Below are 27,975 nucleotides of genomic sequence, written 5' to 3'. Positions count from 1 at the left end.
GAAAAACAATATGGGGTTGAGGTAGTTGGATGGGCTATTTACAGATGGGCTATGTAGAGGTGCAATGATCTGTGAGCTGCTCTGACAGCTGATGCTTGAAGTTAGTGAGGGAGATATGAGTCTCCAGCTTAAGTGATTTTTGCAATTCGTTCCAGTCATTGGCAGCAGAGAACTGGAAGGAAAGGCAGCCTGATTAGGAATTGGCTTTGGGGGTGACTAGTGAAATATACGTGCTGGAGCGCGTGCTAACGGGTGGGTGCTGCTATGGTGACCAGTGAGCTGAGATAAGACAGGGCTTTACCTAGCAAATACTTATAGATGACCTGGAGCCAGTGGGTTTGGCGACGAATATGAAGCGAGGTCCAGCCAACGAGAGCATACAGGTTGCAGTGGTGGGTTGTATATGGGGCTTTGGTGACAAAACGGATGGCACGGTGATAGACTGCATCCAATTTGCTGAGTAGAGTGTTGGAGGCTATTTTGTAAATGACATCGCCGAAGTCGAGGATCGGTAGGATAGTCAGTTTTACGAGGGTATGTTTGGCAGCATGAGTGAAGGATGCTTTGTTGTGAAATAGGAAGCCGATTCTAGATTTAATTTTGGATCGGAGATGCTTAATGTGAGTCTGGAAGGAGAGTTTACAGTCTAACCAGACACCTAGATATTTGTAATTGTTCACATATTTTAAGGCAGAACTGTCCAGAGTAGTGATGCTGGACGGGCGGGCAGGTGCGGGCAGCGATCGGTTGAAGAGCATGCATTTAGCATTTATTTGAAAGATTGGGATGACATTCAATAAATAGATTGTTTCCTTGTTTAGGGATGATATGCAATGAATATGTTGTTTTTTAACATGAGGGAAAAGTGCAATGAATAGTGCCAGTTTCAAGGATTTCAATATAAATTAATTAATTTATGGTTGTTTGTAATTTCGTCTTGCCTTTTAATCATTCTATGGGGTATTACTTTTGCCACCGAGGACCGATTTGGAAACAATTGAATCAATACTTTGTTAAGTGTTATCCTCTGGGTCCACATTGTACATTTGTTATATATGTCTATTACCCAAATAGATTCAATTCAATTCAACAACGTAAATTACTGTAGGCCTAATTAATCCATGTATTAACAGAAAAGAATGTTACCAAATGACAGGGATTAAAGGTACATTTACTACTGGTGAGATACTGTATTTAATTGGGAATTGCTAAAAAATAAACAATCAAATGGCAAACTAGAACAATAAAACAATGAATGCGCAAAAATTGTCGGGAGACAGCTCAGTGCACTCTGGAGCGCAGCATCTCAATCAGCTAAGCAAGATGCCCTAATTGCGGGCTTCCTAACAAGACATATAAGCCTACTCATTTGTGATTTGAAACAATCCACAGCAAGAAGCTCATGATCCTCTGTGGCTAAGTCATGCTCTTCCCGCAGCTATGAATAAGGGGGCAGTTGAAATTGATGAGGGGCACAGTTTTGGGGGGTTCTTGCATCATAATTATATAGAATTCTGCTTACAGTGCATTCGGAAAGTATAAAGACCCCTTTACTTTTTACACATTTTGTTACTTTACAGCCTTATTCTAAATTGGATAAAATAAAAAAATTAAATACATTTTTTACTCATAGATCTACACACAATACCCCATAATGACAAAACAAAAGCAGGTTTTTAGATATTTTTCAAATGTATAAAATAATTTAAAAAAACTGAAATACCTTATTTACACAAGTATTCAGACCCTTCGCTATGAGACTCGAAATTGAGCTCAAGTGCATCCTGTTTTAAATCAAATCAAATTGTATTAGTCACATGCGCCGAATACAACCGGTGTAGTCAAAACAGTGAAATGCTTACTTACAAGCCCCTAACCAACAATGCAGTTTTTTTAAATTATAAGAAATAAAAGGGACATTGAAAAGGGGCATTGGTTAGTTGAGGAAATATATACATGTAAGTAGAGTTATTAAAGTGACTATGCATGATGATAACATGATAACAACAGAGAGTAGCAGCGGTGTAATAGGGTGGGGGGATGCAAATAGTCTGGGTAGCCATATGATTAGGTGTTCAGGAGTCTTATGGCTTGGGGGTAGAAGCTGTTTATAAGCCTCTTGGACCTAGACTTGGAGCTCCGGTACCGCTTGCCGTGCAGTTGCAGAGAGAACAGTTTATGACTAGGGTGGCTGGAGTCTTTGACAGTTTTTAGGGCCTTCCTCTGACACCGTCTGGTATAGAGGTCTTGGATGGCAGGAAGCTTGGCCCTAGTGATGCACTGGGCCGTTCACACTACTTTCTGTAGTGCCTTGCGGTCGGAGGCGGAGCATTTGCCATACCAGGCGGTGATGCAACCGGTCAGGATGCTCTTGATGGTGCAGCTGTAGAACCTTTTGAGGATCTGAGGACCCATGACAAATCTTTTCAGTCTTCTGAGGGGGAATAGGATTTGTCGTGCCCTCTTCACCACTGTCTTGGTGTGCTTGGACCATATTTGTTTGTTGGTGATGTGGACACCAAGGAACTTGAAGCTTTCAACCTGCTCCACTGCAGCCCTTTCGATGAGAATGGGGGCGTGCTCTGTCCTCTTTTTTCCTGTAGTCCACAATCATCCCTTTTGTCTTGATCACGTTGAGGGAGAGGTTGTTGTCCTGTCACCATACGGCCAGGTCTCTGACCTCCTCCCTGTAGGCTGCCTTGTTGTTGATCAGGCCTACCACTGTTGTGTCTCTGGCAAATTTAATGATGGTGTTGGAGTCATGCCTGGCCTTGCAGTAATGAGTGAACAGGTAGTACAGGAGGGGACTGAGCATGCACCCCTGAGGGACCCCTGTGTTGAGGATCAGCGTGGTGGATGTGTTGTTACCTACCCTTACCACCTGGGGACAGCCCATCAGGAAGTCCAGGATCCAGTTGCAGAGGGAGGTGTTTAGTCCCAGGGTCCGTTGCTTATTGATGAGCTTTGAGGGCACTATGGTGTTGGAACGCTGAGCTGTCGTCAATGAATAGTATTCTCACATAGTTGTTCCTTTTGTCCAGGTGGGAAAGGGCAGTGTGGAGCGCAATAGAGATTGCATCATCTGTAGATCTGTTGGGACGATATGCAAATTGGAGTGGGTCTAGGGTTTCTGGGATAATGGTGTTGATGTGAGCCATGACCAGCCTTTCGAAGCACTTCATGGCTACAGACATGAGTGCTACGGGTCGGTAGTCATTTAGGTAGGTTACCTTAGTGTTCTTGGGCACAGGTACTATGGTGTTCTGCTTAAAACATGTTGGTATTACAGACTCGGACAGGGAATGGTTGAAAATGTCAGTGAAGACTCTTGCCAGTTGGTCAGCGCATCCTCGCAGTACTTGTCCTGGTAATCGGCAAGTAGCCTAGTGGTTAGATCGTTGGACTAGTAAGCGAAAGGTTGCAAGATCAAATCCCTGAGCTGACAAGGTAAAAATCTGTCATTCTACACTTGAACAAGGCAGTTAACCCACTGTTCCTAGGCTGTCATTGAAATTAAGAATTTGTTCTTAACTGACTTGCCTAGATAAATAAAGGTAAAATAAAAAAATAACCTTGTGAATGTAGACCTGATTAAAGATATTACTCACATTGGTTGCAAAGAGCATGATCACACACCAGAACAACTGGTGCTCTCATGCAGTTCAGTGTTATTTGCCCCGAAGCGAGCATAGAAGTAGTTTAGCTTGTGTCACTGGGCAGCTCACCTGTCTATGTTTCCATTGATCATCCTTGAAATGTTTCTACAACTTGATTGGAGTCCACCTTTGGTAAATTCAATTGATTGGCATAATTTGGAAAAGCACACACCTGTCTATACAAGGTCCCACAGTTGACAGTGCATGTCAGAGTAAAAACCAAGCCATGAGGGTGAAGGAATTGTCCGTAGAGCTCCGAGACAGGATTGTGTTGAGGAACAGATCTGGGGAAGGGTACCAAAAAATGTCTGCAGCACTGAAGGTCCCCAAGAATACCGTGGCCTCCACTATTCTTACATGAAAGATGTTTGGAACCACCAATACTCTTCCTAGAGCTGGCTGCCCAGGCAAACTGAGCAATCGGTGGAGAAGGGCTTTGGTCAGGGAGGTGACCAAGAACCCGATGGTCACTCCGACAGAGCCCCGGAGTTCCTCTGTGGAGATGGGAGAACCTTCCAGAAAGAAAACCATCTCTGCAGCACTCCACCAATCAGGCCTTTATGGTAGAGTGGGCAGACGGAAGCCACTCCTCAGTAAAAGGCACATGACAGCCCGCTTGGAGTTTGCCAAAAAGCACCTAAAGACTACCAGACAATGAGAATCAAGATTCTCATGCCAAGCGTCACGTCTGGAGGAAACCTGGCACCATCCCTATGGTGAAGCATGGTGGTGGCAGCATCATGCTGTGGGGATGTTTTTCAGCTGTAGGAACTAGGAAATACAGAGAGATTCTTGATGAAAACCTGCTCCACTCTCAGACTGGGGCGAAGGGGTGATGGTCAGATTCGCGTTTATTGTCGAAGGAATGAGTGTTACACTGAGGTCTGTACTCTGGAGCTGGATCAATTTGGCGGTGGAGGGTCCGTCATGGTCTGGGGCGATGTGTCACAGCATCATCGGTCTGAGCTTGTTGTCATTGCAGGCAATCTCAACGCTGTACGTTACAGGGAAGACATCCTCCTCCCTCATGTGGTACCCTTACTGCAGGCTCATCCTAACATGACCCTCCAGCATGACAATGCCACCAGCCATACCGCTCATTCTGTGTGTGATTTCCTGGAAGACAGGAATTTCAGTGTTCTGCCATGGCCAGTGTTACGAATCCCTTTTGGCCCGACAGTCTAGGGGGGATGGTAATGAGACTCGTAACATAACTCATGCAAATTATTATTGTGACAAAGGAAAAGTGTGAACGAAATAAGCACGACAACTGAAATCTACCGTCAAACTCTAGGTTTATTTATAAACACATGGTAATGGGGGGAGCAGGAAAAGGGGCTGGGCTGGACCCAAGGAAAGAAACAATAAGTATTCAAAAACACCCCTAAGCTAGACTAGCCTACTTTAACAACAGCTAACTAACTAACCAAAAATACAGTGGGTGGTCCGCCCAGTTCTAACTAGTGTATTTAACAAAGTTCACCTACGGGTAGTGTATGCCCATGGGCGACTTGTCTTGGTTTCCCCCTTTTCCACCAGCAATCAAACACAAACACCATAACCAAAAACAATACTCACAGGTGATGACAAAGTGCTATGAGGTGCTTAAACAAAAGAGAGAGGTTACGACACAAAGCGAGAGTGAAACACAGAGACCTACAGACATGGCATTTACAGAGAGATTGAGCTGAGCTGAGCTGAGCTGGGCTCCAGAACAAACAAATGATGGGGTTTTTAAAACATGGGAAAGGAACTGTGATAGGTCAGGAAATATGAGGAGGTGTGTCTTCTGATTGATGATTGATTGTTGACTGATTGGGGAGTGATGATTTTCACCTGTGAGGGGAGAAGGAGAGAAAAGAAACACACACACAGGATACACACACACACAGGATAACTGTATCCGTAACAGCCAGCAAGGAGCCCAGATCTCAAGCCCATTGAGCACGTCTGGGACCTATTGGATCGGAGGGTGAGGGCTAGGTTCATTCCCCCCAGAAATGTCTGGGAACTTGCAGAATATACGCAGGGGAGAAGCCATACCACTGTGACATATGTGGGAGAGATTTCCCCCAGCTAAGTAACATGAAAGCGCATAAATAAAATCAACAAAATACGTTTGTATGCAACAGGTGTGGCAAGCGGTTTGCCTTAACCGGGCCTTGACATATACAAATAGCCACCAATGCTGAGCCCTTGGGGCATCCACATTTAACAGTCTAAATCCATTTCATAATTAATAAATCCATTTAATATACACCATCACAAATAAATCCATTATTGTGTTTAGGCAGATCATAAGTAACATTATTATACTAAGAAAATCTATTTCAAAAGAACAGAATAGCTGAGTGTCGCGAGAGCTCACATGTGGAACCCGTGTAACTGGTTATAATTTGTAAAAAAATGAAAAACATGTGCTCCGTTCTCTCTGGGTCAATTATACACTGCACTGTTCATCAGTCTCTTCATACACTGTTTAACAATTTATCATAATGTCACTCATCAGACTATTGTTAATTCATCTATTAGTATATGCGTGAAATTAGTCTCAATGTAGTTTAGATGTAGTTTCATTGGGCCATTATCAGCTGGGCCGGCAACTGTCGGTGAATAACAATTTAAAACTACTTATGACAGCTTATAACAAGAGTCAACATTTTGCAATGACCACAAAATCAACATTTTACAAGAGCCAGATCAACCTTTGAACTCGAACCTCATTGAAGACCCCTGGTTTGAACTGAAGAGGAGAGTCGATAAGCGCAGACGAAGAATATCAATTATCTTTAAAAGATTTCATATGGGGAAATGGTCTAAGATCCCTCCCAACGTGTTCTCCAATCTCATAAAACATTTTTAGAAAATAGCTCAGTGTCGTTATTCTTGCAAGGGTAGGGTTCTGGAGTACTGAAACAGAGGTGGCAACAATTTTGACATATCTTTTTTAGATTTTTTAAAATTACTTGTTAAACACATTTTTTTGTTCTGAGCAATTGTATTACTATAACATACAATACTGTTTTTAAATGAGCATGTGATATAAGTTATTATTTATTTTAGACAGTATTTTCTCTCATTTTTATAATGAGTGTCAATAATTATGGACCTGACTGTATGGCATCTTCAGATGGGGATGGGGAGACTAGATATATAAATAGCTTCATAAATTGTTTTCATTTCATTTTCGACCAGTGCCTCTACACATTTTGCACTCGACAATCCTTAACGAACAAGTCTCTTTTTCTGTATGAGTTTATCTCTGACAGTGACTTTGACCTTGATATGCCTCACTGAAACATGACACAGAGAGGGTGGCTTTTACCATCTTTATGAAGCAGCTCAGCCTGGACACAAATACATTGAAAATGCGTGCAGCCTGACCACAAGACTGTGACACTGTCTGGGCACTGCTCCAACTCCTCTCTACTGCCCAAAGGAGACCATTCAATTCCTCAACCTGAGTAAACTTAACCTTTCCTTCTTTCTAGAACACATCAAGCCCACCTTTGCGTCTGACTGCCGTAAGATGGCCCTCGATGACATGGTCAATCTGTATAAGAGCACTCGGAGTAATACCCTGAACATCATTGCCCCTGAAAAAACATGGGAAGTAACATTCCAACGCTCGTCTCCTTGGTTCACTGATGAACTGCGCAGAAGGACGACCCATGGCTGTAAGCTTGAGAGACATTGGAGAAAGGATGGCCTCGTACTGGCCTATAAAACCACCAGCACATGCCTTCAAAGCAGCACGATCAGCCTTCTACTCTGCCACGATTGACAATAACGTTAACCCCAGAATCCTGTTCTCTACCATCGACCACCTGTTCAACCCTGCAAACTCATGCTCTCCTGCAGCCTTATCTGAGCAGTGCAATAGCGTCTCAGATTTCTTCACGACATAAATTGACACTACCAGGACAAACATCATCCTCTAAGACGGCCTGCACCACACCTCCTGAGCCTCAAACCTAGACTGCGCCTCCCTTCAGCAGCTTTACAGAAGTCACATCCGCCACTGAGCAGTCAATCATCTCTAAAATGAAGGCCACCACTTACCACATCCCTACTCAAAGCCTGCGCATCTAGCATGCTTATGTTCGTCACAACCCTGATCAGCAAGTCCCTGCTGACAAGAGAGGTACCATTGATCTGCAAAACAGCTGCAGTCACCCTCTTACTGAAGAAACCCAACCTTGACCAGGACATCCTAATCAACAAACAGGCCGATCTCCATCCTCCCCTTCCTATCAAATGTACTGGAGAAAGTGGTCGCAAAACAGCTTCAATTGCATCTGGCATTTAATCAGTTGTACCAGGTTATCCAGTCTGGTTGCTGATTCTGGATCTCCCAGCATCCTCCACCTCCTCTTAGATCTCAGTTCTGCTTTTGACACCGTAGACCATATCATCCTCCTGTGGTCATCTCAGAGCACACTTCTGTCTTTGGAACAGCTCTGAACTGATTCTCCACCTACCTCTCTAAAAGGAAGCAATACATAACTAATAGGGAATCCAGATTAGAGTAGTCTGCAGTCCCATGTGGCATACCACAGGAGTTAGTGCTGGGGCATATCCTGTTTTTTATGAACATGCTCCCCCTCGGCCAAATCCTCAGAGATTCTAACATCGACTTCCACTACTATGCTGACAATACCCAGGTCTACATTAACACCAAAACGGACAACATCTCTGCCCAAGAAAAACTCAGCAGCTGCCCAGAGGACATCAGTGTAGCAAGACTGAGGCTACACTTATTGGGACATCTAAGCAGGTCACCAGTGGTGGAAACATCTGCCAACGGCCAGGTCAGCTACCTGTCCTCTGTCATCTCCAACCTAGGAATCGAGTTTGACCCTTCTCTGTCCTTCGATACCCACCTAAAACAAATATGTAAAACATAATTTCCATCTTAAAAACAAAGAAACTCATCCCCCGCTTCATCTTCTCTCGGATTGACTATGGTAATGCACTAGAAGTCCTGAAGACACGTCTCTGAACTATGGGGCGAGAGCCTTCTGCTCCGTTGTCCCTCGCCTATGGATTGCTCTCGGAACTTTTGAAGCGGTCCTTAAAACCTACTTATACAGACGGCCTTTTTTATAGTCTTACTCCCTATCTAAAAATGTATTTAGCACCTAGCCCACTATTGCTATTTTAGCTGCCTTGATTCCAAATTAATGTTGTTTTTATTGTACTGTATATAAAATAAAGTAGAGCTTTAACATCACTCTGTAATGAAATGTGCTATACAAATAAAATGTATTATTATTTAAAAACAATTGAACAGTAAATCAGATATGGATGGAAATACCAAATAAAAGGTGACATTTGTAAATTTTGTCACCTCATATGAAACATTTGATATCAAATCCAAAATGCTGGAGTATAGAGACAAATTTAACATTCTAGCATCACTGTCCAAATACATACAGTGGAGAGAACAAGTATTTGATACACTGCCGATTTTGCAGGTTTTCCAACTTACAAAGCATGTAGAGGTTTGTAATTTTTGTCATAGGTAAATCCAGAAAATCACATTGTATGATTTTTAAGTAATTAATTTGCATTTTATTGCATGATATAAGTATTTGATCACCTACCAACCAGTAAGAATTCCGGCTCTCACAGACCTATTAGTTTTTCTTTAAGAAGCCCTCCTGTTCTCCACTCATTACCTGTATTAACGGCACCTGTTTGAACTCGTTACCTGTATAAAAGACACCTGTCCACACACTCAATCAAACAGACTCCAACCTCTCCACAATGGCCAAGACCAGAGAGCTATGTAAGGACATCAGGGATAAAATTGTAGACCTGCACAAGGCTGGGATGGGCTACAGGACAATAGGCAAGCAGCTTGGTGAGAAGGCAACAACTGTTGGCGCAATTATTAGAAAATGGAAGAAGTTCAAGATGACGGTCAATCACCCTCGGTCTGGGGCTCCATGCAAGATCTCACCTCGTGGGGCATCAATGATCATGAGGAAGGTGAGGGATCAGCCCAGAACTACACGGCAGGACCTGGTCAATGACCTGAAGAGAGCTGGGACCACAGTCTCAAAGAAAACCATTAGTAACACACTACGCCGTCATGGATTAAAGTCCTGCAGTGCACGCAAGGTACCCCTGCTCAAGCCAGCGCATGTCCAGGCCCGTCTGAAGTTTGCCAATGACCATCTGGATGATCCAGAGGAGGAATGGGAGAAGGTCATGTGGTCTGATGAGACAAAAATAGAGCTTTTTGGTCTAAACTCTACTCGCTGTGTTTGGAGGAAGAAGAAGGATGAGTACAACCCCAAGAACACCATCCCAACCGTGAAGCATGGGGGTGGAAACATCATTCTTTGGGGATGCTTTTCTGCAAAGGAGACAGGACGACTGCAACGTATTGAGGGGAGGATGGATGGGGCCATGTATTGCGAGATCTTGGCCAACAACCTCCTTCCCTCAGTAAGAGCATTGAAGATGGGTCGCGGCTGGGTTTTCCAGCATGGCAACGACCTGAAACACACAGCCAGGGCAACTAAGGATTGGCTCCGTAAGAAGCATCTCAAGGTCCTGGAGTGGCCTAGCCAGTCTCCAGACCTGAACCCAATAGAACATCTTTGGAGGGAGCTGAAAGTCCATTTTGTCCAACGAAAGCCCCGAAAGCTGAAGGATCTGGAGAAGGTCTGTATGGAGGAGTGGGACAAAATCCCTGCTGCAGTGTGTGCAAACCTGGTCAAGAACTACAGGAAACGTATGATCTCTGTAATTGCAAACAAAGGTTTTGTACCAAATATTAAGTTCTGCTTTTCTGATGTATCAAATACTTATGCCATGCAATAAAATGCAAATTAATTACTTAAAAATCATACAATGTGATTTTCACAAATCGGCAGTGTATCAAATACTTGTTCTCCCCATTGTACATATAGTACCAACAGTAACATAGAGAAGTGTATCTGTATATATTAAGCTTGATAGTAACACAATTCCATAATCACTCACTCCTATATGTGCTAACACATGCCTCTGCTACACCCTCCTATGTGGTAAGACACACACACACGTCTATGAAGAATGAAAAAGCACTCCTATGTGCTTATAACATTCCTCCGCTGTGTATTCGAGCAGCGAAACAAATTGGTTGTGACAGTGTACGGTGTGAACCCCACAGGTTCCTGGCAACACACACACACACATACATACACACACGGCCCTCGCCAAAACTCCCATCTGTCACCGGATCCACCAGGACGAGCCGCATGAGCCCTTACCCAGAATCCTCCTCTCGGGGCGTTGAAGGTGGATGCGCTATTTACAGGACTAACAGATGCACCACTGGGAGAAAATGAAAGTTTCCCCTAATCACTGATTCAGGGTCAGATTTTCTTCCTAATGGAGAAAAGGAGGAGCAATTGTTTCAGCTAGTGATGGTCACCTTGAAGAAAATCCCGTATTTACTGTATGACCAAACCTTTTTATTAGCGCGTACAATTATTTGCATGCAGACAACAAAAGCCAACACATATTACATATTACTCAAGCATAAACTGTACACACTACAGTATCATTTAAATAATGGAGCAGTGTATTTAAAAGTGCATTGAAAAATCGGAGCATTCAGGATTTTCAGATACAAAGCGAGTTGTAAACTCATTGTATCTCTCATACATACACACTCATCCTCCTAACCCTAGCTGTGTCCTTACTTGATGTCTACCCTGTGTCACCTTGCTTGCCTTTCCCCTGACCCTCTCTCTTTTTCTCTTTTACTCTCCCTCCCTCGTTCCCTCTCTACAAAGGAAACACCAGAAACCCAGAGAAGGTGGAGTATTTCCATCCCCCCATCAGGTTCCCTCTCTCCAGTTTGAGATAAGCCTTGTCTCCTCTCTCCATGGTAACCAACCCAGCGTTGGTGGCTGCTTCCCTGGTCACGTCCTGGTCCCCGGCGAATGCTGAAATCACCGGGTGTCCGTTCAATACCAGACTCACCTGAGAGAGAGGGATAGAGGCATAGGGGGTGGGAGGGAGGGGGAGAGAGAGAGTAAAGAGTTGTTCACATTGGCAGTTTGAAGTGACTCATATCCTATTATTTTACATTTGAATCTTTTTCCTGCAGTCTAAAGAGCCAAAACGCACACGGAATCAGATATTTAAAGCCACATTTCAAACCACCTTCGTAGGTTTGACAAGAACATGTCGTAGCTAACTAGCTTGTTAATTATTTACAAACAAATTAGTGAATGTGCTAGAAAGCTAAACAGCTACCTAGCTAACTAGTTGACTGCTGTGGTTTGCCAAAAAGTACTTGTTTTGAAAGTTGAATCATCTTATTCAGTGAGGCTTTAAAAGTACTCTTACACTATGATATTGAACATTCAAAGCAACTGGGAAACTTCCATGGCAGGCATTGTTGTCACCTTAGCTTGCTACATTGGCCTCCTGAGTGGCACAGCGGTCTAGGACACTGCATTGCAGTGCTAGAGGCGTCACTACAGACCCGGGTTTGATCCTGAGTTGTATCATAACCGGCCGGGATCGGGAGTCCCATAGGGCGGCACACAATTGGCCCAGCATCGCCCTGGTTCGGGGAGGGTTTGGCTGGTGGGGGTTTAAAAGTAGGCCGTCATTGTAAATAAGAATTTGTTCTTAACTAACTTGCCTAGTTAAATAAAGGTTAAATGAAAGATAATACAATACAAATAACTTCTGAGTTATAGGAAGCACAAGCACCATCAGCAATCAGCCTAAAACACTGCGCACACACTCCTTGTTACTAGCATAGTCATGTCAGCATATTACTGCTGTCTGAACACACACAAATCCAATTTGGTCACTTGTAACTTGCTGTTTGGACAGTCAGTATTTCAAAACAGATTTGAAAAACATAACTGATTTGAGCATTAAGGCCTGCTGTGTGAACAAGGCTTTATGTCCTGGTCACCGGTGAAAGCAGTGATCCCAAATCGCTTTGTCCGTAAGGGAGGGGAGAGAGAGAGAGAGAGAGAGAGAGATAGGGAGGAAGAAGTGGTAGTCGGTGTCATTTAAGATTAGGGATGATGATTATTTATTTTTTATGAGCATGGCCTTATTTGTATTACAGCATATTGGATGACCGTCATTCATATTCCATTCACCCAGCTCAATGTAACATTGGTAGGTTTAGGCTACTACATGATACTCACATTTTTTCCTATAGCCATCACGAGGTTGCTACAACGTAGCCTACGAACACACAGTGTCTTCAGAAAGTATTCATACATCTGGACTCTTTCCACATTTTGTTGTGTTACAGCCTGAATTTAAAATGGATTCAATTGATTTTTATTTCTCACCCATCTACCCATATTGAAAATGAAAACTTGTTTTTAGAAGTGTTTGCAAACTTATAGAAAAGTAAATTCATAAATAATTTGCACCCCTGAGTCAATACTCTGTGGAATCACCTTCGGCAGCGATTACAGCTGTGAGTCTCTCTGGGTAAGTCTCTACGAGCTTTACACACCAGGATTGTGCAACATTTGGATGTTGATCAATGCCGTACAACCATTTTCAGGTCTTTTCATAGTTTTTCAAATAGATTTCAGTCAAAACTGTAACTCGGCCACTAAGGAACATTTACTGTCATCTTGGATTATTGCACCACTGAAAGGTGATTTCATCTCCCAGTGTCTGGTGAAAAACAGACTGAACCAGGTTTTCATCTAGGAGTTTGCCTGTGCTTAACTCCATTCCGTTTCTTATCCTGAAAAACTCCCCAGTCCTTAACGATGACAAGCATACCTATAGCAAGATGCATCCACCACCATGCTTGAAAATATGTTGAGTGGTACTCAGTAATGTGTTGTATTGGATTTGCCCTAAACATACTAATCTTTTTGTAGTATTGCTTTAGTGCCTAGTTGCAAACACAATGCATGTTTTGGAATAATGACACATTCAATACGGCATTGCACACTGCATCTAGCTGATATAGGGTGTAATCATTATTCCAAACAATTGCAAACAATAATTTCAGGTAGGTTTATCCCTGTTTTGCTCCATTTGCTTCCATTTTAGAAATATTTTTTTAAACATAATCGGCAGAATGAATACACCCCTGATCACCCGCACACACCGATCACTTTTATAGCACCCACATACAAACAGCATCATCACTTTGCTCATTGTATAATTATTTCTTGCATCTATGCACTCTCCTCCTCTCATCTTTTCCCTTTGCTAGTGGACTTCTGTGCACCACACAACAGCTGTCTGTGGCCAGGCAAAAATAACTTTCATAGCATAACCGCTAACTGCTGCACACAGCCTACATCGTTGTCAATGTCACCATATTAGCTAACATCATAGTCAACATAGCTACTAGAACTAACGTGCAGGTAAACCCAACAAATCTGTGGCAATAGATGAACAAAACCGAAAGCTTACCTTGACTTGGAAAAGTTCCAGTGTTGGATAGCCTTAGCCAGCTCCCTAACATAAATAGCATTCCTCTATCTTTGAGCCAGGTGTTTGAGTAGGCTAAATTAGCTAGCTGTATTAGCTAGCTAAGTAAGTGAACGTGCTGCTTCTCCTTGATTTTTCATTAATTTGTTCAAAACTGTTCAACTATTGTCTTTCTCTCTCTTTGAGTCAACTTACTTACCATATTTTATGCACTGCATCACTAGCTAGCTGTAGCTTATGCTTTCAGTACTAGATTAATTATCTGACCCTTTGATTGAGTGGACAATGTCAGTTTATGCTCATCATAATTACTGTGTATGTCTAAGAAAGGGAGTAAAAACTGAAAACCATGAGCCTCCTAAGTTTTGTATTGAAGTTAATGTACCCAGAGGAGGACAGAAAATAGCTGTCCTCTGGCTACACCGTGGTGCTTCCCCAGAGAGTGCTTTTGAGGCTACAGTAGACCTTCATTATAAAACAGTGTGTTTTAGACCAATAACTTGGTGACTTGAATATATTTAGTATTATTATCTAACTTTTGAATGTTATACTATTTTTATTTTGATGAAATCCACTAAGTAGGATGGTACTCCCCTTCCTCCTCTGATGAGCCTCCACTGGAAGGGATAGAGAGAAAATATACATCAATTTGCGGTAATATTATTTGTGTTTTCGTGTGTAACCCCTACCTGTATTGTCTGTCGGTTGTATACTTTGACCACATGGAAGCAGAAACTGAAGACTCCTTTTCTGGGAGCCACAAAGATGCTGCGTGCTGGGTCAAAATGGCTGCCCACATTCACCAGGATCTGAGAAAGAGACGGAGAGAGAGAGGTGGGGGGAGAGAGAGAGGGATAGAGGTGGAGGACCGAGAGGGAGAAAGAGAGGGGGGAGAGACGGAGAGAAACAAGTTGATAAAAGTTGACAAAAGTAGATTTTTTTATCATGTAAAAGTTGACCACAGTTATTCAGTCTATTGGATGGTCATGGTATGGTCTCACTAACCTGGTCAAAGTAGATGGTCATGGTACGGTTGCTCATCTCAGAGGGTTCGTGGTTAGTGTTCCGGACAGCGGAGAACGCCACTCGACCCGCCCCTGACCGCACAGACATCCCCAACGCGTTACCTGACGGTTCCGACGACGGGGTGGAGTCACAAACCACCAGACACTTCCCCTCCAACACGATTGGCTCAGTGTCATTCTGAGCTCTGGCCCCCAGGGGACCCCATTGGAGGATTAAAATTAGTCCAAGGAAAAGGGCGTGGTTAAGTGTTGTTATGGGGTGGGGCAAAGATGAACAAGAAAGAGGAAGGCGGTGCATATTGTCTCAAATGGTTGTAAGGTCTTGGATGTTCTTTGGATGTTGGTTTTTCAATTTTGACACAGTTGGAAATGTCAGTTTCCCACACAGTTTCAGTAGAAAGAAACAATCATTTGTGAATACTAGACAAATTTCAGTAAACCAATGTCTGTCTTTTCAGTCTTGTCTAAACCACACGGTAATCAGCTAGACCACAGTTTAAATCCTTCCGGAATCTTCAGTTGGCTCTGAAAGGTTGAATCCCAGATGGTCAATTGATCCAAACTCACTGAATCTGAATGGTGGATGGTGTATGCCCAATCACTTGAAACCCACCTTTGGGCGACAACCCAAACCTCCTGCAGGTACGGCCAAGTTTGTCCAGGTTCCCAACCTGTTTTAGAAGATTTGTAATACAAGTCTCAGTGGAGTTGGTCAGATGGTTTTTCACAGGCCAACCTTGACTCTGCCAAAGATTAAGATTCAGAACAGAAATTGATTCACTGAGGAAGACAGTCTAAAGTCTTAGAATCATAGTATACAGCATTAAAATATCAAAGTATCCTAGACAAACTCTTGAAGCAGGCCTAAAGTGAATGTAGTGCTCAAATGTAAACGATAGTTAAATTTTTGGGTGGTGTAGATGGAGAAAGAATTGAGGGATGAGAAGGAAAGGAGGAGGAGGTAGAATAAGGGATAGTTTAATGGATTGGCTTAAAGAGGGAGGGGGAGGGAGGGGGCTGAGGCTATAGAAGCCAGCTGGACACAGGAGGAGGGCAGGAGAGGGGGAGGGGAGGGAGGCGGAGAGGCCTGCATCATCACTTCTGAGCTGCCATCTGTAGGACACACTCTCCTCACATTCCTTTACACACACACATGCATGCACACACACACATAGACGCACGCATGCGTAATCGCCCATGTATTTGCAATTCAATATATTTATCCATATACAAAAACGCACATAGAAACTGTACATTTCCCCATTGTTCCCCATAGTCTAAATTCCTTTAAGGTCATTGGATGGTGAAGGACACACAGTTCAAAATGAGCAGTTTTACATAAGACGTCTATATTTGCCCCATGTGGAAAATGTTCTCTTTATTGACAAAGATTATTTCAGAAAACATAAATGAAAGAGTAGTAAAATGACAGAAATATGTCATGACAACAATATTGAACCATTTTCAAAAAAACATCTCACATTACCATGGAAAAAGTTTTTTTTTGTGTATAGCGGGAAAAAATAAATAATAATAATTATAACAGTGAAAAAAACGAAATATTTAATCTTACCTTATACGATGAATATATTTCCTGTATCGACGTGGAAGTTACTCTGTCCCAAGAGGCAGATTCCCCTTTCTCTGTCTCTTTTCTCTCTCTTTTCACCGACTCCCTCTCCCTCTCCCTCTCCCTTTCTTTTTCTCTCACTCACACTTTCTCTCCCCCTCCCCACCTCTCTCTCACACACTCACTCACCCACTCTCACACCTCTCCCCCCTCTCTTCCCTTTCTCTCCTTCCTCGATCTCATCCCACCCTCGCTCCTTCCAACTCTCTCTCTTTTTCTCTCTCCCTATCTCCTCCCCCCTCTCTCTCTGTCAGGGAACCCCTGTGTTCAAACAGACGTTTAATCATATCACAACCATCATACATCGTCTGTTTTCTCACCCCCACAAACGCCTACCTGTTCCACACTCCTCCCTCTTCTCTCCATCATCTCAGATCCTCTTTCCATTCTCTTTCCTTTCCCACTCCCTTTAATGCCATTGAGCTACTGATAAAAGGTGATTTTTGCTTACCCTTGTTGCGCATTTAGACACTTAGATTTAGAAAAATGTAAGAATTGAATATAGACTTCTCACAGTAGAATAAGAATATCTATATCAGTAATTTGACCTTACAAAATGTTGATTACATTTTTTTTATCCGTCCATCAGTAGAGTTAGTTATTTCTATTTCTGGCCAGAATTGAGAGACGATCTCCAGTCAGACAACAGTCTCAGAACAACGTGATGTGATCGAACGGATGATTGACGGCTCCTCACAGCTATAGACAGGACCACGGGTGGGAATATAGACCTAACAACTGTATAAGCCCTTTCCACCAAACAGGGCTGTGTTCTTTCCTCCACCATGGAGACGGGCTAAAGTACTGATACAGGGTCTCGGTGAAGACACACCAACTATAACTATAAATATGGGCCTTATTTTCCACATTATAAAAGGAGACCAATCCCTCCTCATAATCCAGAAACGCCCCCACCTTCGTGGGCTTGTCTCTCAGGTTGCCCGGCACAGGGATGGATGGTTCTGCACAGGCATAAACCATGGAAACAGTGCCAAGTAAACTTAACCAAAGCATGGATTACTGTCATACCTTGTCTAAGAATACCATTATGTCATTTTGTAATTTTGGGGAACGATCCATTTAAGTTCAGTTCATTTCAATTCTATTCAATTTATTAACATTACTTTATTTATCCCATCTAGGGAAATTTAGAAAGGCAAAGTCAGTTTACAAAATAACATGTTATATCAATGTATCAGTATTGAGATAAAAGAGACACTGACCTGTATGAAGTGTTGTTGGTCCTCAGTGTGAGAGCTGCTCCAGCTCAGTGCTTTTGTTTTTTACCTCAGTGATTTCCTGATCCAGCTCTTTGATTAGCCCCTAAGCCCACCTCTCTGCTGCTTTCTGCTTCTCCTCAATCACCTTGATGAGCTCAGCCTGGCTTCTCTCAAGCCTGGCTTATCTCTTTTTCAGCACAAGACCAAAGAAAATAGAAAATAATGCAATATTAAAGACAATGGTTTTGAACAAGTGTTCTTGCTGAAGTCCTGCATATTCATCAAACCACGTTAAATTAATACAACTGCAGAGGACTCAGAGTTGAGCCCTGGGGTACCCCACATAGATGAAAACAATAACAGTCAGGATGCTTATCATAAGAACTCACTCTACTGAGCTTACGGTACTGTATATTTAATCAATATTATTTATCAAACCAGATTGAATTAATACAACTTTAATGGACCCAGAGTTGAGCCCTTGCGTACCCCATAACATTCAGGATGCTTATCATGAGAACTCACTCTGCTGATCTCAACTGAGTGTTTGATCTCATCCATCTTACTCAGTATGTCCTGAACCATCCTCAGCAAATCTCCTTCAGTCTTTTTCATAAGTCTCTGAAGACAACCCGGAAACTGTAGGATTACTAGCCTGTAAATTTGGAAATGTCTTTGGATAATACTGAAAATCACATTTGTTGGAGAGTATGTGCCTGAATTGGCAAGATACAATTTAGTAACACTTTATTTAAAGCTTGCAGGTATAATGTTTTATTATGAAGTTAACTATACAGCTTTTAATATTTAGAGCTATGTTCAACTTGCTCCCATCTTTTTTTGCGCTCTCTCTCTCTCTCTCTCTCTCTCTCTCTCTCTCTCTCTCTCTCTCCATAGGAATAGTGTTGGAGCCCTTGTCTCGGTGCACCTCGCACACACTGGTTGTTCCTGGTTGTTCCTGGTTGTTCCTGCAGAAGAGGCCCAGGGGCCGCTCGTGCTTCCTGCATAAGGCGGGCGTGGTGAAGGTTGCTGTGTCTGTCAGCCTGTGCATCTGGAGGGACGGCTCTCTCTGGTGAGGCCCCAGGTGTGTCTTGCAGTATGACCCCAGGCTTCGTCCCAGTCCAGAAATCGCAGGAAACTGCATCGGGCTCCCTGGGGAACACTGTGCCACTGATAGTCCTATATCTTGATAATCGTCTTCCTCCGCCTGCCGGGCTTTGACCTTTATAAGATAATATAAAAATTAATAATAATATTAATAATTATATAAATATAATATACAGTTGAAGTCGGAAGTTTACATACACTAAGTTGACTGTGCCTTTAAACAGCTTGGAATATTCCAGAAAATGATGTCATGGCTTTAGAAGCTTCTGATAGGTTAATTGACATCATTTGAGTCAATTGGAGGTGTACCTGTGGATACACTTCAAGGCCTACCTTCAAACCCACTGCCTCTTTGCTTGACATCATGGGAAAATCAAAAGAAATCAGCCAAAAGAATTGTAGGCCTCCACAAGTACATCCTTGGGAGCAATTTCCAAACACCTGAAGGTACCATGTTCATCTGTACAAACAATACTACGCAAGTATAAACACCATGGGACCACGCAGCCATCATACTGCTCAGGAAGGAGATGCATTCTGTCTCCTAGAGATGAACGTACTTTGGTGCGAAAAGTGCAAATCAATCCCAGAACAACAGCAAAGGACCTTGTGAAGATGCTGGAGGAAACAGGTACAAAAGTATCTATATTCACAGTAAAACAAGTCCGATATTGACATAACCTGAAAGGCCGCTAAGCAAGGAAGAAGCCACTAGTCCAGAACCACCAAAGAAAGCCAGACAAGGGTTTGCAACTGCACATGGGGACAAATACTTTTTGGAGACATATCCTCTGTTCTGATGAAACAAAAATAGAACTATTTGGCCATAATGAACATCGTTATGTTTGAAGTAGAAAGGGGGAGGCTTGTAAGCCGAATAACACCATCCCAACCATGAAGCACGGGGGTGGCAGCATCATGTTGTGGGGGTGCTTTACTGCCGAAGGGACTGGTGCACTTCACAAAATAGATGGCATCATGAGGTTGGAAAATTATGTGAATATATTGAAGAAACATCTCAAGTCATCAGTCAGGAAGTTAAAGCTTGGTTGCAAATGGGTCTTCCAAATGTACAATGACCCCAAACATACTTCCAAAGTTGTGGCAAAATTACTTAAGGACAACAATGTCAAGGTGTTGGAGTGGCCATCACAAAGCCCTGACCTCAATCCTATAGAACATTAGTGGGCAGAACTGAAAATGCGTGTGCGAGCAAGGAGGCCTACAAACCTGACTCAGTTACACCAGCTTTGTCAGGAGGAATGGGCCAAAATTCACCCAACTTATTGTGGAAAGCTTGTGGAAGGCTACCCGAAACATTTGATCCAAGTTAAACAATTTAAAGGCAATGCTTCCAAATTGTAATTGAGTCTATGTAAACTTCTGACCCACTGGGAATGTGATGAAAGAAATAAAAGCTGAAATAAATAATTCTCTCTACTATTATTCTGGCATTTCACATTCTTAAAATAAAGTGGTGATCCTAACTGACCTAAGACAGGAATTTTTTTATGAGGATTAAATGTCAGGAATTGTTAAAATTGAGTTTAAATTTACTTGGCCAAGGTCTATGTAAACTTCCAACTTCGACTGTATAAACACAATACATGCCATTTATCACCTTCAGTGATCCCTTACAGTGCTCTGTGAAGTCCTTCAAAGCACAGTTGATGCATAACTCGAGTCGGCGGCGGAAGCACTCCTTACAGAGGGGGCACTCAAAGCGGTCGCTGGTGTCCCAGTAGCCTTTGATACAGGCCAGGCAGAAGTTGTGGCAACAGGGTATAGAGAAAGGGTTAGTGAAGATGTCTAGGCAGATACAGCACTGGAACTTGTTACAGGAATCAGGGATCGAAAGAAGAACATTCACTCTGTTACATCACCTTGTATGTGTGTTTTGCACATGTGCAATTATGTTAAATAAACGTGAACCTGTTTCTTTGTTTGCATGAGATTTACAACTAGACTACTTTACAACTAGCTGAAGCATTAAAGGGTAGGTAGTATAAACGTAACCACATATAACATATGCATTTGCATTAACATACACATCAAAGTCCCTATGCAAAGTTCTACCTTATTTTTATTTTTTTGAAGTTATTACATAAAATCGATCAGAATTCCGAAGAATACCAAAGCCATGTCGAAAAATATTTTTCTGGGGTGTGATGTCATATGGAGGACCAGGCAAGAGCCTATTCCCTATCATGTAAACTCCAACAGAAATAACTTAAAATGTACAACTTTAAATTAAACCAAATTGTTGGCACTCATCACTACTGGTTTTAATGATATTTTTTGCCAATTTACAAGCAAACACTTTATGAATGTATTGTTACAAATCAACTTGCAAGGTTGCTAGCCAACTAGCCTGCTAACAGTAGCCCTACTATTCTGCTAACGTTCAGCCTTACCAGCCCGCTAATGTTACGTTAGCACTGAATGAGTCAGCCAGTTGCTATAAACACCTAGCTTACAGCTACATTAAAGTGTTCGCCAGCTAACATGAGCTATTTAGCCAACTAGCTATTAGCCTAGCCAGACTAGCCAACCACCACGGTTATGCTTGGCAAGCTAGAGCCCAACAGCTAGAACACAACTAACACACCACAACACAACTAAAATATAAATAGAGGAGAGACTTACAGACTAATGCTTGGGGCCCCATCTGATGGTAAAACTTTTAAAAGAGTGCAGACTGAGTTAGCTGCCAAAGTGAGGGGGAGGTGGGCGCTTCACCGGGCCGAAATCCCCAAAAATAGATTCCAGATATCAGTCAGCTAGCATGCTAGCACTAAGCCAAGGTGGTAAAAGTTACAAAACCCATAACCTACTATACAGAGAACATGTTGAAAAGTAAAAAATAAAATAAAAAGTCATTTAAAAAAAAAATGTTTTTAAAGCAGAACAGACAAGGTACTACACAATTAGAGCAAGCAAATATGATTTTCTCTTTAGTTTTTCTAACGTTTTCCCATTAGATAACCCAGCCACAAAGTCTGTGAATAGTTTGAGGTGTGGCTAATGTTAGCCAGCTTGAGCTAGCTACCGAGCTAGCATTTAAAACTCGGTATCACAGAGTAGATCCTCCAAATGACGTTGAGAAATAGTGCATTGTGAGAAGTTTAGAAGTTATCCGGAAATAAATAAATAAATATGTATTAATCCCAAAACATAACTATGTTTGTACTTACAAGTAACTAGATTGTGACTACAACTAAGTTACTAAGTAAAAACTCATGCTTCCTACCCTTTAAATAACAACCAAATTGACCTCAGACAGGAGGCCTTAAGTTGTACAGAATGGACCTAAAGATAAGTACAGGAATCCTAAGGCCTTGGAGTTCCATTTCATGTGTTTTGTCATCCAAAAGACAGGGAGGGGGAAGTTGAGTGACATGAATCAGGATTCAGGGTAGAGTACTATAAAATAGCCTGTTGATGCCTAAGGGAGGACAGAACTCTTAACTGTGTTTGTTTTGTTTATTTGAATACATGCTGTTACCCTGGATCTACCACAACACCCTTAGCAAGGGCAACACTATCAAGTAACAACCAAATTGACCTGAGGAGAACATATACTGAAAAGCTGCAGCTGATGATTTGAGTCATTACCAGAATGTCAAACCATTAACTGGTTAGGTAGCACACAAACTGAAACCTTAGGAAAACAAAACCGTTTTTCATTGTCACATGACTGGAAATTCCTCGTCCCTAGCTTTCTCCTACAGTGACTCAACAGTGCTTGGATCACATCCTGTGAAATTGCACAACAATTCTTCTTCTATTCTTGTTCTTATTTTTTTACGCTACCAACAATGGAATGCTGTTGAGCTTGTGCAGGAATGATGGTGTGAGAGAGATGGTGCAACAGTGGTGTAGTGGTGCCCGGAGTAGTGCGTATACTCTAATTTTGTCAATTTGTTCAGGTTTTCTTTTTCAAAGTCACACTTTGGAGGCCTCTAAGACATGTTGATTTTTGAGAGCAGTTACCCTTTAATTGAAGTGTGCAGGCACTGAACACTATTGTTTGATCAGCAGGGTTTTTGTAGAACATGAGATGTTAAGGGTGTTGAGCCAGTAACCAAAAGGTTGCTGGTTTGATTCCCCGAGCTGACTAGGTACAAAATCTGTCGATGTGCCCTTGAGCAAGGCACCTAACCCTAATTGCTCCTGTCTCTTTTGATGAGAGTGTCTGCTAAATGACTAAAATGTCAACTGCATCATAACAAGCCAATATCTATGAAGAATATGTGTATATGTCTCTATACGAGATGTGTTTTTCATTGATATTGGATTACACAAACAATGTAAGATTGACTCTATCACGTTCAAGGGGGTGATACAATTGTGCAATGGATATAATTACGTAAAAGTTGTTTTAAAGTGTTCGTCCCATGTTTCATGAGCTGAAATAAAAGATCCCAGGAATGTTCCAAAGCCTGTTTCTGTTTGTTAACATACCTGTTAGTGATAATTATATCCTTTGGCAAGATAATCCATCCACCTGACAGGTGTGGCATATCAAGAAGCTGATTAAACAGCATTATCATTACACAAATGCTAATTGTGCAGGGGATAATAAAAGGCCACTCTAAAATGTGCAGTTTTGTCACACAACACAAAGCCACAAATGTCCCAAGTCTTGAGGGAGCGTGCAATTGGCGTGCTGACTGTAGGAATGTCCACAAGAGCTATTGCCAGAGATTTAATGTTCATTTCTCTACCATAAGCCACCTCCAACGTTGTTTTAGAGAATTTGGCAGTGCGTCTGACCAGCCTCACAACCGCAGACCACATGTAACCATGCCAGCCAAGTACCTCAACATCTGGTTTCTTCACCTGCGGGATTGTCTGCGGGGTATCTCTGATTGGCTGGGCCTGGCTCCCAAGTGGCTGGGCCTATGCCCTCCCAGGCCCATCCATGGTTGTGCCCCTGCCCAGTCATGTGGAATCATAGATTAAGGCCTAATTAATTTTTTTCAATTCACTCATTTCCTCATATGAACTGTAACTCAGCAAAGTATTTGAAATTGTTCCATGTTGCGTTAATATATATATATATATTTTTACCTTTATTTAACTAGGCAAGTCAGTTAAGAACAAATTCTTATTTTCAATGACATCCTAGGAACAGTGGGTTAAACTGCCTGTTCAGGGGCAGAATGACAGATTTGTATCTTGTCAGCTCAGGGATTTAAATTTGGAACCTTTCGGTTACTAGTCCAACGCTCTAACCACCAGGCTACCCTGCCGCCCTGGCTACCCTACAGGCCTTCATATTTATGTTCAATATATACAGTACTAGTCAAAAGTTTTGACACACCTACTCATTGAAGGGTTTTTCTTTGTTTTTACTGTTTTATACATTGTATAATAATAGTGAAGACATCAAAACTATGAAGTAACACATATGGAATCATGCAGTAACCAAAAAAGTGTTAAACATATCAAAATATATTTTATATTTAAGATTCTTTGAAGTAGCCACCCTTTGTCTTGATGACAGCTTTGCACACAATTTGCATTCTCTCAACCAGCTTCATGAGGTAGTCACCTGAAATGCATTTAAATTAACAGGTGTGCCTTGTTAAAAGCTAATTTGTGGAATTTCTTTCCTTCTTGCGTTTGAGCCAATCAGTTGTGTTGTGACAAGGTAGGGGTGGTATACAGAAGATAGCCCTATTTTGGAAAAGACTAAGTCCATATTATGGCAAGAACAGCTCAAATAAGAAAAGAGAAACAGCAGTCCATCATTACTTTAAGACATGAAGGTCAGTCAATGCGTGAAATGTCAATAACTTTTCGAGTTTCTTCAAGTGCAGTCACAAAAACCATCAATCGCTATGATGAAACTGGCACTCATGAGGACCTTTACAGGAAAGGAAGACCCAGAGGTACCCCTGCTACAGAGGATGACTTCATTAGTTACCAGCCTCAGAAATCGGCAGTTAATTTCTACCTCAGATTGCTGCCCAAAAAAATACTTCACGGAGTTCAAGTAACAGACACATCTCAATATCAACTGTTCAGAGGGGAACAGGCCTTCATGGTTGAATTGTTGCAAAGAAAACACTACTTAATTAACCTGTTTGGGATAGGGGGCAGTATTTTCACATTCGGATGAAAAGCATGCCCAGAGTAAACTGCCTGCTACTCAGGCCCAGAAGCTAATATATTATTATTAGATTTGGATGGAAAACACTCTGAAGTTTCTAAAACTGTTTGAATGCTGTCTGTGAGTATAACAGAACTCATATGGCAGGCGAAAACGTCGGGAAAATCCAACCAGGAAGTGGGAAATCTGAGGTTTGTAGTTTTTCAAGTGATTGCCCATCCAATATACAGTGTAAATGGGGTCATATTGCACTTCCTAAGGCGTCCACTAGATGTCAACAGTCTGTAGAATGTTGTTTCAGCCTTCTACTATGAAGGAGCAGTGAATAAGAGCTGTTTGAATCAGGGGTCCTGCAGAATGCCCTGAGCTAAGTCTCGAGCGCAGCCGTGAGCGCGAGCTCTGTTCCTTTTCATTTCTAAAGACAAAGGAATTGTTCGGTTGAAACATTATTGAAGATTTATGATAAAAACATCCTAAAGATTGATTTTATACATCGTTTGACATGTTTCTACGAACTGTAATGGAACTTAATTGACTTTTCATCTGGACTTATTGCTCACGCCTTGTGAATTTTGATTGGTGAACTAAGCGCGCTAACAAAAAGGAGGTATTTGGACATAAAGATTAACTTTATCGAACAAAACTAACATTTATTGTGGAACTGGGAGTCCTGGGAGTGCATTCTGATGAAGATCATCAAAGGTAAGTGAATATATGGCACGTTCGTTGTATGAAGGAAACCAAGCGTACCCAGCGTGGTATGCATACATTCTCTTTATTAAAAGCATGAACACTGACCAAACTAACAAAATAATAAACGAAACGTGAAGCTATACAATATAGTGCTGACAGGCAACTACACAGGCAACTAGACATACAAAAACCCCTAGACACACAAAAGCTAGAGTACCCACCCTAGTCACACCCTGACCTAACCAAAATATATAGAAAAACAGAGATATCTACGGTCAGTGCGTGACAATATCTTTATAATGCTATTTCTGACTTTTACTGACTCCACAACATGACGGGTATCTGTATGGCCTGTTTTTGTGGCTGAGCGCTGTACTCAGATTATTGCATGGTGTGCTTTTGCCGTAAAGCTTTTTTGAAATCTGGCACAGCGGTTGTATTAAGGAGAAGTATATCTTTAATTCTATGCATAACACTTGTATCTTTCATCAAAGTTTATTATTAGTATTTCTGTAAATCGATGTGGCTCTCTGCAAATTCACCGGATGTTTTCGAGGCACAACATTACTGAACATAACGCGCCAATGTAAACTGAGATTTTTGGATATTAATATGAACTTTATCGAACAAAACATACATGTATTGTGTAACATGAAGTCCTTTGAGTGCCACCTGAGGAAGATCATCAAAGGTTAGTGATTAACTTTATCTCTATTTCTACTTTTGTGACTCCTCTCTTTGGCTGGAAAATGGCTGTATGTTTTTTGTGACTCGGCGCTGACCTAACATAATCATATGGTGTGCTTTCACTGTACAGGATTTTTGAAATCTTATGGCTAGATTAACAAGTAGTTAAGCTTAAATTTGGTGTATTGCACTTGTGAATGTTTGAAAGTAAAAAAATAAAAAATAAAAATGTGAATTTCGCGATCTGCCATTTCAGCGGATGTTGTCGCTAGTGGAACCCCTAGCCATAACAGGTTTTAAACCAATAAGAAAAAGAGACTTGCTGGGGCCAAGAAACACGAGCAATGGACATCAGACCAGTGGAAATCTGTCCTTTGGTCTGATGAGTCCAAATTAGAGACTTTTGGTTCCAACCGCTGTGTCTTTGTGAGACACAGAGTAGGTGTACGGATGATCTCAACATGTGTGTTTCCCACCGTGAAACATGGAGGAGGTATGATAGTGTTGGCGTGCTTTGCTGGTGACACTGTCTGTGATTTATTTAGAATTCAAGGCACACTTAACCAGCATGGCTACCACAGCATTCTGCAGCGATACGCCATCCCATCTGGTTTGCAATTAGCGGGACTATCATTGGTTTTTCAGCAGGACAATGACCCAAAACACACCTCTAGGCTGTGTAAGGGCTATTTGACCAAGAGGGAGAGTGATGGAGTGGTGCATTAGATGATCTGACCACAAACAACCGACCTCAACCCAATTTGGCATTTTGGTATTGTATTAGTATCCCCATTAGCTGTTGCAAAAGCAGCAGCTACTCTTCCTGGGGTCCAAATTGAGATGGTTTGGGATTAGTTAGACTGCAGAGTGAAGGAAAAGCAGCCAAGAAGTGCTCAGCATATGTGGGAACTCCTTCAAGACTGTTGGAAAAGTATTCCAGGTGACTACCTCATGAAGCTGGTTGAGAGAATGCCAAGAGTGTGCAAAGCTGTCATCAAGGCAAAGGGTGGCTACTTTGAGGAATTTTGAATATAAAATATATTTGGATTTGTTTAACACTTTTTTTGTTACTTAATGATTCCATATGTGTTATTTCATAGTTTTGATGTCTTCATTATTACTCTTGGTTTTTCCGAAATAGCGCTAACTTCTGTATACCACCCTTACCTTGTCACAACACAACTGATTGGCTCATACGCATTAAGAAGGAAATTAATTCCAATATTGAACTTTTAACAAGGCACACTTGTTAATTGAAATGCATTCCAGGTGACTACCTCATGAAGCTGGTTGAGAGAATGCCAAGAGCTGTTGAGAGAATGCCAAAGCTGTTATTGAGGCAAAGAGTGGCTACTTTGAAGAATCTCAAATATAAATTATATTTTTATTTGTTTAACACTTT

The 27,975-nt window shown here is 41.9% G+C and overlaps 1 protein-coding gene and 1 long non-coding RNA gene across 3 annotated transcripts; both read right to left on the bottom strand.

Moving 5' to 3' along the window:
* Positions 1 to 11,103: 11,103 nt before the first annotated feature.
* On the bottom strand, positions 11,104 to 16,819 carry LOC135516144 (cerebellin-1-like). 2 transcript variants are annotated; one of them, XM_064940213.1, is made up of 4 exons: positions 16,692 to 16,819; positions 15,099 to 15,861; positions 14,783 to 14,902; positions 11,104 to 11,639 (listed from the first exon to the last, which is right to left on the bottom strand). In XM_064940213.1, the coding sequence occupies exons 2-4, from the start codon at positions 15,414 to 15,416 to the stop codon at positions 11,442 to 11,444; spliced, it is 636 nt and encodes a 211-aa protein (XP_064796285.1). In that variant the 5' UTR covers positions 15,417 to 15,861; positions 16,692 to 16,819; the 3' UTR covers positions 11,104 to 11,441. The 2 variants fall into 2 exon arrangements, with proteins under 2 accessions (XP_064796285.1, XP_064796286.1); XM_064940214.1 differs by having other exon boundaries at positions 15,099 to 15,789.
* A 2,102-nt stretch (positions 16,820 to 18,921) lies between these two features.
* On the bottom strand, positions 18,922 to 22,056 carry LOC135516145 (uncharacterized). The gene is made up of 3 exons (XR_010451899.1): positions 21,722 to 22,056; positions 20,714 to 20,821; positions 18,922 to 19,190 (listed from the first exon to the last, which is right to left on the bottom strand). It is a non-coding gene; the product is annotated as an uncharacterized LOC135516145 (long non-coding RNA).
* Positions 22,057 to 27,975: the final 5,919 nt, after the last annotated feature.

The sequence above is a fragment of the Oncorhynchus masou genome, chromosome 27 (assembly GCF_036934945.1).
Source record: "Oncorhynchus masou masou isolate Uvic2021 chromosome 27, UVic_Omas_1.1, whole genome shotgun sequence".
Taxonomy (NCBI): Eukaryota; Metazoa; Chordata; class Actinopteri; order Salmoniformes; family Salmonidae; genus Oncorhynchus; species Oncorhynchus masou.
The sequence above is the reverse complement of the archived record's forward strand: the minus strand, read 5'-3'. Positions and strand labels throughout refer to the sequence as shown.

Coding starts and splice junctions, on each gene's coding strand:
- LOC135516144 (XM_064940213.1), bottom strand. CDS start 15,416: ATGCACCGCCTTCCTCTTTCTTGTTCATCTTTGCCCCACCCCATAACA. Junction 14,903..15,098: donor TGACCATCTACTTTGACCAG/GTTAGTGAGACC, acceptor TCTCTTTCTCAG/ATCCTGGTGAATGTGGGCAG. Junction 11,640..14,782: donor ACAACCGACAGACAATACAG/GTAGGGGTTACA, acceptor CCTCTCTCTCAG/GTGAGTCTGGTATTGAACGG.